The 13,094-nt window shown below is 45.6% G+C and overlaps 2 protein-coding genes across 2 annotated transcripts; both read left to right on the plus strand.

The window, feature by feature from the left end:
* The first annotated feature begins 1,803 nt into the window (after positions 1 to 1,803).
* MYCTH_2298380 (uncharacterized protein) lies at positions 1,804 to 3,692 on the plus strand. The gene is made up of 2 exons (XM_003660227.1): positions 1,804 to 2,218; positions 2,290 to 3,692. The coding sequence occupies exons 1-2, from the start codon at positions 2,147 to 2,149 to the stop codon at positions 3,523 to 3,525; spliced, it is 1,308 nt and encodes a 435-aa protein (XP_003660275.1). The 5' UTR covers positions 1,804 to 2,146; the 3' UTR covers positions 3,526 to 3,692.
* A 234-nt stretch (positions 3,693 to 3,926) lies between these two features.
* MYCTH_2314087 (uncharacterized protein) lies at positions 3,927 to 5,276 on the plus strand. Its single transcript, XM_003660228.1, has one exon. It carries the CDS (start codon positions 3,949 to 3,951, stop codon positions 5,050 to 5,052), a length of 1,104 nt encoding a protein of 367 aa, XP_003660276.1. The 5' UTR covers positions 3,927 to 3,948; the 3' UTR covers positions 5,053 to 5,276.
* Positions 5,277 to 13,094: the final 7,818 nt, after the last annotated feature.

Consider the following 13,094-nt stretch of genomic DNA (forward strand, 5'->3'; position numbering starts at 1 on the left):
TCGGTGAATGAATAACGGCTCAAGTGGAAACTACCTGTAGTGAGGAGGAAGGGGGGTGCACTGAAGCGGAGCCTTATTAATTAGAAAACCGGTGACTCGGTATCCTGCCCATTATCGAGTCTTCCATTCAGTTGCCAATCCGGATTGTCCTTGAGAGAGGGACGTAGGTAGGTAGGTAGACCTTTAGTTTACGAGCTTGTTGGCTTGCTGGCTTGCTGGCACAGCAACCCGGCCGGTAAGGCCCAGAGAAGCCGGCGAGGTTCCGCCTATTGTCCCGCAAGCAAGTGGGGGGGAAGCGAAGCCTAGGTCGGTCGCGCTTGCAAGGATTCGTAAGGATTTAGTTATTCGGGGATTGACAACCGGGACATGCCACCATCTGCAGGTTTGAAAGAAAGACGATATAATACGAGACCAACTGTGGCAAGGCCAATCCATTCCTGATGGCGGAGTCTTACGCAGCAAATAGTGGAATAAGAAGGGAAATGGATTCTAGTAGGCGTCATATCAGAAGCCTTCCAAGCTCGTGTTGACCTTCTATGACGGAGGGATAGGCCGTTGCTGAGTCAGAGCAATACGGTGCTTGAAAGGCACTTACATCATACACCAGACGGAGTTCGTGGCCCGCTGACTCGGAGCACCTCGGCGGCGGCGTATCCAACTGGCCGGCGGACAATCTCCACATCTTCATCTGTACTCCGTAGTCTACCCAGTATAATCCGTAATTACTTGTGGCGGGTTTGTATGTCGCATTTGTGTGTCGCACCCCGTCGTACGACATAAATTGTAGTGTCCGAGGCCAGGGGACGTCTTCAAGTCTCGCGCTTTGATGCTCTGCGATCTCAAGAGAGTAATTAGAAGGGCGACAAGAATCTCTGAGGGCGGATTATAGCGACTTCCCAAATATGCCGTCCCGAACCTACATTAGCAGTTCCACTTGACGGGCTCGGGTACCCGCTCCACGAGCAGTGTTAATTCGAAATTCCTGCGTACCTGTGTGTTTGCGTACCTGTGTGGTTGCTGGAGTAGTGTATACAGTAATCATTTAATCCGCACAAACTGTGATCTTATGTAGCACGAAACAGAGACTAATTATGGGAAAGCATGGTTCCTTCCTTTCAAAAGAGGGAACGTTACAGGGGAGGGTCTCGATATTGGCGGCTGGCAAGCGGCCAGCTCAACTGATTCTGCGTTTGCCTCCTTCCGAGCCGTTTGCACGATAAAGAGGGGCCGCTCTTGCTTCTGATTCGGTGGCGCGGTTAAGAGATTCGGTCACTGCGGGTCGCCCAGGCTGCCATCCAGATCCACCTTCCCAAGTTCTTGGTGCTTCTGGTCGGTTTGTCAATTCTTTATTGCATTTCTTGCAGGGGGTTTAACCGGATCGGACGGCTGATAGTGCGCGCTATGCGAATCGATCGGCCACGTCGGAGCTTCCCTCAAGCTCTTGGCTGCGTCCAATGCTACCCATGGTGGCCTTTACACTAAGCTTCCATCGAGCGCGTGCCTGGTCTCCGTTGACTGGTTTCCTGGCCACCATCGTGAAGTGGGCCCAGCTCTCTTGAGGCGTCTTTAGCCTATCCCGACCGCTCTCCCGTCATTGCGGCCAAAACCCCGATTCGTTCGTTGACCAGCGCCTGCCCAAATCGGTGTGAATACGAGATGACCCCTCGAGTTTGAGCTGGGCCGCTCTCTGGGCACGTCATTGGCGTGGGTATGCCATGGATACGCTACGTGGATGCCCCCGAGGTTTCGTTTTGTTTTGCTGGGTTGGGATTCGTTCGGGTTCGGGCCACCCCTCTCATCCATGAGCAGTACCTGGCCTGGTCATGTAATCCGCACACACATACATGATTTCGTATGTACCAAAGACTTGGCCCCAGAGCCTCCACTGGTGTCGTGTGTGTATCTTATCCCGTATTCCAGACGCAGTGGCAAAGGTCCAACGAGGCTGGTTCAGTCTGGTGGGATGATAAAGACGACGCACCGACCTCGGGAGGAACGCCTTCGTTCACTTTCACTCGCTTTCATGACCACTCCCACGGTGGACATGCTGCTCTAATAATACTCTTTGGGGCTTCCACAGTCGCTCGCTCATACGTGCACTTGTACCCATTCCGCTCGCTCAACATAGCACCTTTCCCCCGCAGCCATGCGCGCGTTCGCTCTGTCACTGGGCGCCTTGGCCATTGGCCTGGCCAGTGCCCACGAGTACCCCAACTGTGTATGTTGACATGGCTCTGAGGGAGTAGTAGTGTTCACTGAGAGCCGTGGAATGCTGACCAACACCATCAGGAGGCAGACAACTGCTACCGCAACTTGATCGACGAGCGGTTCGCCGAGAAGGCCGTGTCCTTCTGTCCCGAGTTTCTTGCCGGGACTACGACCGCTGCGTCGGCCATCCCGACCGATTTCGCCAACTGCGAGGGCGACGTCAAGGCTGTAAGCTCCGCCTGCTCGTGTATCACCTACACGGCAACAGCCACCGCCAGCTCCAGCACCACCGAGGTTTCGGAGACCTCGACCACTAAGGTCCCGCCCGAGAGTTCGACTACCGAGGCTCCGGAGACCTCGACTACATGTACCGAGACTCCGGAGACCTCGACCACCAAAGCTCCTGAGACATCGAGTACCGAGGCTCCGGAGACCTCGACTACATGTACCGAGACTCCGGAGACATCGACTACATGTACCGAGACTCCTGAGACATCGACTACCGAGGCTACGGAGACCTCGACTACATGTACCGAGACTTCGGAGACCTCGACCACCAAAGCTCCTGAGACCTCGACTACCAAGGTACCCCCTAAGACGTCGACTACCAAGGTGCCTCCTAAGACTACCCAGTGGACCACCAGTACTATTACCACTACCGCTACACGCACTATCACCTCGTGCCCCCCTCCGGTGACCAAGTGCCCTGGTAACGGTACTACCACTGTCACCACCGAGACCATCGTCACTACTACCGTGTGCCCCGTGACCGAGACTACCAAGTCAGAACACCCGACTACCAGCCCGGAGCACCCGACTACCAAGCCAGAGCACCCTAAGCCGACTACCAAGTGGACTACTAGTACTATTACCACTACCGCCACACGCACTATCACCTCGTGCCCCCCTCCGGTGACCAAGTGCCCTGGTAACGGTACTACCACTGTCACTACCGAGACCATCGTCACTACCACCGTATGCCCCGTGACCGAGACTACCAAGTCAGAGCACCCGACTACCAAGCCGGAGCACCCGACTACCACGCCGGAGCACCCGACTACCAAGTCGGAGCATCCCAAGCCGCCCAAGCCGACTAGCGAGCAGCCGGAGCCGACTAGCGAGCCCCAACGCCCCCCCAGCTTCTCCAGCTACATCCCCACCCTGACCACCGTCACGTCGCCCACCATCACGCCCTCCACCACCGGCAGACCCGCGCCGCCCAGCACCTCCGGTCCCGCCACCGCTGGTGCCGGCCGTGCCGTCCGCGGCGTGGAGGGCATTGCTGCCGTTGCTGGCCTCTTTGCTGTCCTTCTGTGAGCGTCGGGCAAGCTCTGAGCAGTGAAACTAGACACCCTCGGGCAACTGAAGGCGGCAATCCGGATGGAGGTTGCGTTTGTCTTTGGGTAGCTTTGAGGTTGAGGGGTGTATTGTCACGCGCTCGGATAACATTAAGGCGCGATACACCACCCCGCGGGTTGTTTCCTGTATCTAGATATTTTTTTCCCCGATAGTGTTACCTCTAATGGGGTCCAGTTGCGAACCTGGCTTGTCCTGACGAACCCACTGTATGTACCTATTCGTCAGATGTATGTACCTATTCGTCAGGCCCGAACTCCCCACATTCACTAAACCGTTACATCATCTGGTCCAATGGTGATTACTCGAATCCTGCGTTCGACACCACCAACTTCACAACACATAATGGCCGAGCATCTCCTGTTCGCGCGACCCGCCACACTGATGTATAGGCAGGGCTTCGGTTTAAGTCCCGCGGTACGTTCACGGCTTCGTTTCGTTCCGAGAGCATCGTTTTCGAATTCCGCCGTCTGCCGTTGGCAGGCGCCCCCAGAACCAGATAAACCACCGGTACCGTACAAGAAGGGTTTTCAGTTTCAGGCCCGCCGCGTCAAACCGCCACCGCCCTTCCTAGGAGAGCATAGCAAGGTTCGAACTAAGTTCTTTGCCGATTTCCTCAAGCAAGCCCGCTTTCCGGGCCGCGACTTCCTCCAGACCACGACCTTGGTCGACTACTGCGTGTCGGCCGCTTCAAAACCGCTGCCTTGCGAAGATCTGGGAGAGACGGCTGCACTCAAAGTGCTTCGGGAACTCTCTGTCGGAGATAGTCCCTGGCGGGTCCGCGGCTCCCAGGTCGTCACTTGCAAGCGGCGAGGCCATAAAGAAGCGCTTGTCGCCAAAATCTATGATCCTCTCTATTACCCCTTTGCCGACCCCGACTTCAGTTACATACCAAATGACGTCATTGCGAGCGCGGAAGGCGACTTCACTCTTGAATCCGCGGCCTACGCCCAGTTGGACAAGAGACTCGGCGGGAGCCTTATACCCAAATTCCATGGATCATGGCTCCTCGAACTCCCGCTCAAGCGAATCAATAGACCTGTTGGCTTCATCCTCATAGAGTACTTGAAGGGCGTGCATTTAAAGAACCTGAATCCAAAGCTTTACACGCAACAGGAGCGTCTTCGAGTCCTTGAGCTATGCATGGAAGCAGAAATCGAACTGCGCTTCGCCGGCGTAATCCATGACGACATCGCACCCCGCAACATCATCTGCTCCGGCAGATACTTCCTGGCCCGAGATTTTCAAGTCAAGATCATCGACTTCAATTTCGTTGAAATCCTCCCGTTGCTTGAGGGCAAGGCGCCCTACGAGTCAGAGCCGTTGCCGGAGTCACCCGTCGAGTTGTTTTGGAACTCCCCGTCTGACGAACTGGTGGTCTGGCTGCCCGAAGGTTGGGGGAAGTCTGAATGGAACCGGTGGCTGAAAGAGATGTGGGGTACCTCGACGAGGTTCATGCCCGTGCCGGAGGATCTGCTTCATGAGTGAGAAGAAGAATGGGAACAAGCAGCTGTTTTCAAATGAATGGCAGTGCTCTGGGACTTGTTAGAAACCGTTTGTCATCGTTCATTATCAGTGTTGGGGTTGGAGAAGGAACACGAAGGAGCGTGGATGCTGTCGAACGGCAATGAAAAATGGAATCACGATAGAGAGATACGGATCTAATTATGCGTTGAAACATATACGAGGGCCAACCCAGTTTGGTTTCTCGCAACATAGAGACTCGAGTAGTAATCTCGTGTACATGCTGTCAGTAGTACTCTGTAGATGTGTTCAGTATCACCCAATGAGCATTGATACTCGGTAGGGTCTCCTTCTCTAGGTCTTGGTGATTAGAAGGCAGCCAGTTTCGAAGCTCAAACAACAGCTCTAACAAGGTAGCTTGGAGCAGCCTGACGTAGTAGTGAGTCTAGATTAACCCTGAACTGTTTAGCAGTTCTTCTTTTTCTGTTCTTTTCTTTTCTTTTTTCTTTTCTTTCTTTTCTTTCTTTTCTTTCTTTTCTTTCTTTTCTTTCTTTCTTTCTTTCTTTCTTTCTTTCTTTCTTTCTTTCTTTCTTTCTTTCTTTCTTTCTTTCTTTCTTTCTTTCTTTCTTTTTCCCCCCTCTTCTTGCTTTCTCAAGTCCACGCCAAGTTACAGTGATTTCCTAGGACTCTCGGATTGTGCAAGAATCTTAAAGGTAATTACAGTAATTACAGCTAGGAAGGCATCGTTAAAGGACCAACTGCTAATGCTATAGGTTTGTGGACTGTCAGAAGCTGTAGAGCTTCTAAGAGTATTAGCCACATACGTGCCACAGCGTATAAGGCGTCGTTGCCAAAGTATTGGCCAGTTCCTTTATCTATAAATATTAGTCGTTTTGTCTCCTTTGTAGATAGTTTCAACAAAGCACTGTCTCCTTCGTACAGCCACCCGCTATAGACACTGCTTTCAACGCTCCCGGAAGCTTATCACTACGTTCGGCAGTTATGAGCCTGGCGCCTTGACTGCTCCTCTGCCGATGTATCTTTAATACTAGTAGTAGCTTTTTTCTTTAGTTATAAACTTTCTTACCCTACTTCTATATGCTTTTAACGACATGTCTATTATAATCGAGATCCTAGTCGAGACTTCTATATGCCTTATAAAGCCTAGTTCTTAGAACTTGTAGTATATTAAATTGTAATTATAAGCTAAATTCGCTAATATATAGGGATTTGTTAACCTTAATAATAACTATAAGCTAGATCTAGAAGTTTTATAGCATTTAACCTATAAGTAAGCTAGAGATAACCTTATCCTAGCTTGTTAGAAGTAACTCTTAGAAGGATTATTGCCCTTAATGTCTATAGACCTAATACCTTTTAACGTAGCCGTTATAGCCGAATTTATATAACTATAAGACTCCTTTTATAAAGATATTATATATACTATAGATATTAATAAGTAGATAGGATAGCTATAACATTAGCTAGTATATACCATAGATCCTAAACTTTATAAAGCTATAAAAGTATATAGGAAGAAGGATATTAACCTTATTAAAGGGATTATCTAGGTACTTTGCTCTATACTTATACTATCCGTTATAATACTCTATACGATAGTTACTATATAATATATAACTAGTCTTAACGTAGTTAAGTATTTAAGAGTTAATCTATAGTGTTAGATTTGTAACTTTAATGTTACCTTCTAGCAAGCTATCTAATATAATATCTTGGAAGTATAGGGTATATAAGGACTTTATACCTTTCTTAACACTATCGTTATATATATCCTACTAACCTAGGTGGTAAATAAGAGGATAGAAATCGAGCTTGCTAATAGTATAGGATAGCCACTTCTAGAGCTTAATACCCTTATTATAATAGCTAAGATCTTGATTAATAACGATATATAACCTAGAGTCTCTCGGAAGTATAGAATCTTCTTAACAACTTATATACTAATACTTCCTATAGCTTAGAAGAGCGGTAAGGAGAGAGGCAGAGACTTATATAGAGACTCTTATAGTGGTTAGTAGCATAATACGAGATGTCCTTATAAGCGTCTAAGATATCTATAGGATCTAATAGACTACTATACACTTAAGTAAGCCATCTATAGTAATAAGTAACGCTTATACCTTTCTAATAAGGAGTATAAGAGGATTTGCTAGGAGCTTAATAAGCTAAAGTAAGCTAGACTAAAAAATTAACTTATTATTAAGTAGAGGGAGCTATCCTATTCTAGGTAGTTAGGGGTAGGATACCCTAGCTCCCTTAATATATTAATTATTAGCCCTTAACTACTTGGCGAGCTCTTAACTTACTATAAGGCGTTTAATATAGTCGCTCTATAGCGTTATCCTCTTTTAGAAAGCACTTTACTAGACTTATATAGTATAACCTACTTAGTTAACGATACGAAGTTCCTTTTACCTAAGATATTTATTAAGGTAGAAGATCCTAAGTTCGTTAAAGCAGGTATAACGACCTTCCCTATTAGTAGGAAGGGTACTTAGGTGATTAAGAACGTTCTAGATAGACTATATAGACCGCGTACTAAGAGCCTAATGCTTAAGGATATCGCTATCGTCAAAGGATTCTATATTAATATTATCTTAGAAGCTCTATTACTTAAGGTAGGCGCTTAGTACCATAGCTTAGACTACTTACTACATTTTAGAATACTAGAAAACAACGTTATCCTTTGTAAGTTAGAATGTAAGTATAATCTTACCTTCCTCGAATATAAGCTACTTTCCTACTACTCGAGCTTCCTGGACTATGTCTTAATTAGTAAAATAGCTATCGTAAACGTTTATATATCTTTATAAAATGTGTTCGCTATATATAGTAGAAGGTCCTAGATATAAGTATTACCTACCGTAAGAGAGAATACTAAGGATCTTTAGCACTTAAGAGCTAGCTACCTCGGACCAAAAGCGTTAAAAGCGCTTATTAATAATACTAGAAATGTCTATATTAAAGGGATAGTATATATTAAGTATAAGAGCTATACTTGTATTTATATAAGTAAGGTTATCTCTAGGAAAATACTACCTAAGTAGAGGTCTATATACCTGTTCTAACAAGTAGCCTAGGATCTATTTAACTATCCTAAAGCGATTAATAGATCGCGATGGCTGCTTGTAATTGTTAACAAGTATAGTAGGAAGCTCTTCCCTTTCCTCCTAATGATAAAGTCATTAGATTAGATTATAGAAGTCATCTAGAACTTCGAGAGCTAGGTAAGACGCTAATATAGGCTTACTATCTATAAGATTAAGTAAGATAATAATATTACAACGATTAGTTTAGTAAGGTATGTACCGACACGCTACTAGACTTAGGCTATAGAAAGCGGTATTAATCTTAAACTCTTACCTTTATATACCTACAAGCCTAATAGACTAGTAGAGCAAGTAAGGCAAGAACTGATCTTACGCTTAATTAAGATGCTTAATAGCGCGAATCTGTCTATAAAGCTCTAGTTAGAAAGCATATAAGTAGCGGTATACTTATATACGATAAGCCTAAGCCGTGCTTACTTGTTTAGAACTCCTAACGAAGTACTTTATAGCTAGTTTAAATAGTATTTTTACTAGTACAAACCTAGCTTAATAATTATATTAACTAGCGACTTATACCTAGACTAAAGTAGCATCTTTATATATAAATACTAAGTATATATCCTCTATGAGGATAAAGAAGCTAAGTAATATATAAAGGACTTTAAGGTACTATTATATAGGCTAATAAGGTATTTTATAGGATATCGTACTTCTAATATCTATCGCGTTTAGATACTTAAGCTCGATAGGGTCATTATAACTTATAATATTCGCTTCGATAAGAAGACTTTTTACTATCTAGGCAAAGAGTAGCTAATAGAGTTGTTATTAGTAATAGCGAGCTAGGAAGTCAATTAATTCGATCTTAGCAAAGATTTCTAGGATACTAACTTTCTCTAGGAAGTATTATAATAGACCTAATAACTAGTAGAAGACTCTATTATAGTAGCTTGGCTACCTCTATCGTAAGAGAGTCTAGCGATAGATTAACCTCTCTAATAGGGTTAAGACTTAGGGGTAAGGGAGCTCTCTAATATATAGCCTACAAGTAAGCAATTAGTTCTAGAGACTCTTATAGCGGAGATATAAGTAATAGACGAACTTACTAAATAGATAGAGAGCTTTAGAGGACTCTTGACCTCTAAATATACGCCTAAGCCCTTAGTGACTTACCTTACGCTAGCTAGTAAAGGGGATGTCTACTAGAAAGTAGGAGGGTTTAAATTAGGGCCTTCCTAGTTGCTAGCTAGCTAACTAGACGCTAGGGAGAGCAGGGGAGCCGCTAAATCTAGCAGAGAAATGCCTTCTATAGAAGAGTCAAGCACGTATAGTATAACGGAAGAGCTAGAAGCCAAGGACGGTACTACTAATATATCGTACCTAGCTAAGCTAGAGGAATAGAGCGTTAAGCGAAGTCTAGATTAGCTAACGTATCCTCTAGAAGGTAGAAGCAAAGGAGAAGCTACTTAGTAACCTCCTATAAGGAGAGGCAGAGGTAGGAGGAGAGCTCGCAAGCCTAGGGACCCTGTCCGGTCATGCAAATAGCTATAAAATAAAGAGAAGGTTAATTATTACTACTCTTTTATCTATATAACTAAGGAACTCTAGCGATAGTTCTATAAGACTTACCTACCTAATTAATAGGAAGCTTACCTAGAGGACTAGAGTATAAGAACAATATATACGGTGTTCGCTACTACTATACGATAGAAGGATACTATATGCCTTAGAGTAGTCCTAAATAAGCTACATTAATATATTGACAATCTTACTTACGTTCCTACTAACTAGCGAGATCTATATAACTACCTATTAGGACAATAGTTTAAAGACGCGGCTCGCGAGGAGATATATAACTTAGAGAGCAAGGGAACGTGAAAGATCATACTATATAAGTAGGCAAAAGCGCGACCTATCCCCTTAAAATAGGTCTTTATATATAAGTTTGACAAGGACGGTTTCTTGGAGAAATATAAGGCGAGGATCTACGTATAAGGAGATCTATAAGACATTAGCTTAGTAGAAAGTATATATATAGCTACTCTAACGGCGTAGTTATTCTATATAATAATGGCGATCGTTATATACTTTGACTTAAAAGTTAAGTAGTTCAATATGACGTAAGCGTTCCTTAACGCTAAACGCCTAGAAGACGATCCTATCGTCTACGAATTACTAGAAGAATTTAAGTAGCTAGGGAAATACGTAGAGTTACGAAGAGCTCTATATGGCTTGAGAGACTTGCTACTCTTATAGTATAAGGAGTTCTATAAAACGTTATTAGATCTAGGTATAGAACTATTAGGTAAAGAGAAGTGCCTCTTCTTAAGCTATAATAAACGAGTCATCCTGATCTTCTATATTGACGACTTCTTAGTCTTTTTCTATAAAAGTAACGCTATAATGGCCAAGTAGGTAATAGAAGGAATCAAAGCTCGATATAATGTCTATAAGTAGGGTAATATTAGTTAGTTCCTTAGTATTAAGGTAATTCGAGACTAACCTATATATAAGATATAGTTAGTCTATAACTAATATATTAGAAAGATAGCAAGAAGATATAGACTAGACGTACCTAACGTGTATAAGCTAACTCTCTTAAGCTATAAAGAACTTAAAAAGTTCGAAGGGAGCGTTACTAGTATATAGATCAAAGAATATTATTATTATTATTATTATTATTATTATTAGTCCTATACCGTTATGCTAATAAGCATGCCAGAGCCTCTCTAGTTATATACAAAGGAAACTATGCCTAATAGGCTAGATAAAAACCTCTATCCCTCCTTTAACGCCTGATCCAGAATACTAATACACTACAAAGAAAAGGAGAAGTGGCTAGAATGGCCCTAAAGAGGCCTTCCTTCCTGGTCTAGCCTTCTTGTAAGGCGGTATTCCGGGAGCCTCCCTAGGTCCATTAGCCACCGTAGAACTCTCCTTGCCAAACGATGGTTATAGGCCCCTATACCCTATAAAACAAGGTCTAGGTCCCTTTGCGACCGTATTTCCTAGGATTCCCATGTTCGGCTTCTTGGTAGGTTTAGGCACCATACGACTAGGTGCTCTATAGTTTTCCTCCCCTAGCTATAGGCATAGTAGGGGGTACTGACCCCTAGGACTTGAACCCTTAAAAGGAAGTCACGGAGGCTAATAGCCCCTATACGGGCCTGTACTAGTAGGGAGCTCTAGGCCTTTGTTAGGCCCTGGTGCCTTTGTAGGCCTTCCCCTATAAAAACTAGGCGCAGGGGGTCCTTATCTGACACGCGCTATATCCTCCTGCCGGCTTGGTCAGCCCTCTAACGGTTGCTCTAGCTAGCCAGTACTGCTAGTTCTGTAGCCTGTAGCCTTCTTTATAGGGTCTATAGGGGGGGTCGGCCCCCTCTATAGCCCTCCTAAACCTACTGCCGGACCGTTGACCTTGCTACCTCTAGGGCTATAGGCTTCGGCTCCCGGCCCCTTGCCCTAGCCCTTCTCTTCCGGAACCTCTGGCTTAGCCTATTATAGGCCTGTTAGATAAGGGCCCTTGTAGGGGCCTAGGAGGCCCCCGGACCTGCCCCGGTCTGTAAGAGCGGTTGGTCGAGTTTGGCTTCGAAGTTAGCTAGCCTTTTATTAAGATAAAGGTCGAGGGGTGGTACCTAGGCTTCTGTTTCGAGGCACCGGATAGGGGTGGCCTTATAGGCCCTAGTAACTACTTAAAGGGCCCTGTATTAGGCCTTCGATAGTTCCCTAGCAGGGCCTTCCGGCTTACCCCCTGGCTTGGTAGGCTTGTAGAAGTTCGAGGCCCTATAAGCTAGGGCGCTACAGATACACTTGGTATAGACCTCGCGGGCCCGTAGGAGGCCAGGGCCCTAGGTCTTCGTAGCGAGCCTAGTTAGGGCAAACTCCTAGGTTTCCAGCTTCTTAGCCACCTTTACGTAATAGGGGCCCTACTGTAGCCTCTAGTCTAGCCAGACCCTAAGGAATCTGGCCGACTTCGACAGGGCTATAGTAGTAGTACCCCCTCCGGGCCGTAGGAGCTCTAGCGATCGCGACCACTGTTTCCGGCCCCTGTTAAAGTAGATAAGCTCGCACTTTTCTAGGGCAAAAGCTATACCCCGGGTCCTCGCCTACTAGAGGCAGGCCTTCTAGGCCCTCCGTAGCTGACCATTACAGGCTTCCTTAGCCCTCCTAAAGGCTAGGAGGTTAGTGTCGTTAGCAAAGCCTATCAAACTAACCGTAAGGCTAGCCTAGCGAATGGCCTAGTAAAGGGAAGCTATATAGAGGATAAATAGTATAAGGGAGAAGGGTAACCCCTATAGGACCCTAGCCCTTATTACTATATCCTCCGTTTCCTAGCTATCGAAGTAAAGGATAGCTACCTTATCCCGTAGCCACTCCCTGACCTGGACTACTAACCACCTCGGGAAGCCCTGGCTCTGTAAAGTGGCTAGTAGCTAGGTATAGTTAATGGTGTCGAAAGCCCTTAAGATGTCGAGCTATAGAAGGGAGGTAGCCGCCTTATACCTCTAGGCCTCCTAGACCTAAGCCGTAACAAGCCGGATGGCTAGTTCTATAGACCTATATTCTCGGTTACCTATCTATTCGGCCGGTAGAAGCCTATAGGCCTCTATAATAGCCGTTACCTTCCTAGTAACTATAGCCTCTAGTACCTTACCTACTATTAGTAGGAGCGCTATAGGCCTATAGCTACCTAGGGTAAAGTAGGCCTATAGGGGTTTGCTAGGCTTGCGGAAGACTACTATCTTAGCCCTTTTAAACTAGGCTAGGAAATAGCTAAGCTATAGGCTTTCTAAGGCTAATATAGCTAGTATCCGGTAGAGCGGCCGCCTATAGGCCTTTAATAGACCTATAGGGAGGAGGTCCTCCCTTAAGGCTTTCTATAGGGCCGCCCTAGCTAGTACTACCTTAACTTTGCCTACTATAACCTCTTAGCTTATTTCGAACTTCGGCTCCTAGTAGTTATTTAGATCCGGGTCGTCGATATCCGACAGGTCT

Source organism: Thermothelomyces thermophilus, chromosome 1 (genome assembly GCF_000226095.1).
Source record: "Thermothelomyces thermophilus ATCC 42464 chromosome 1, complete sequence".
NCBI classification, from domain to species: Eukaryota; Fungi; Ascomycota; class Sordariomycetes; order Sordariales; family Chaetomiaceae; genus Thermothelomyces; species Thermothelomyces thermophilus.

Coding starts and splice junctions, on each gene's coding strand:
- MYCTH_2314087 (XM_003660228.1), top strand. CDS start 3,949: ATGTATAGGCAGGGCTTCGGTTTAAGTCCCGCGGTACGTTCACGGCTT.
- MYCTH_2298380 (XM_003660227.1), top strand. CDS start 2,147: ATGCGCGCGTTCGCTCTGTCACTGGGCGCCTTGGCCATTGGCCTGGCC. Junction 2,219..2,289: donor CCCACGAGTACCCCAACTGT/GTATGTTGACAT, acceptor CAACACCATCAG/GAGGCAGACAACTGCTACCG.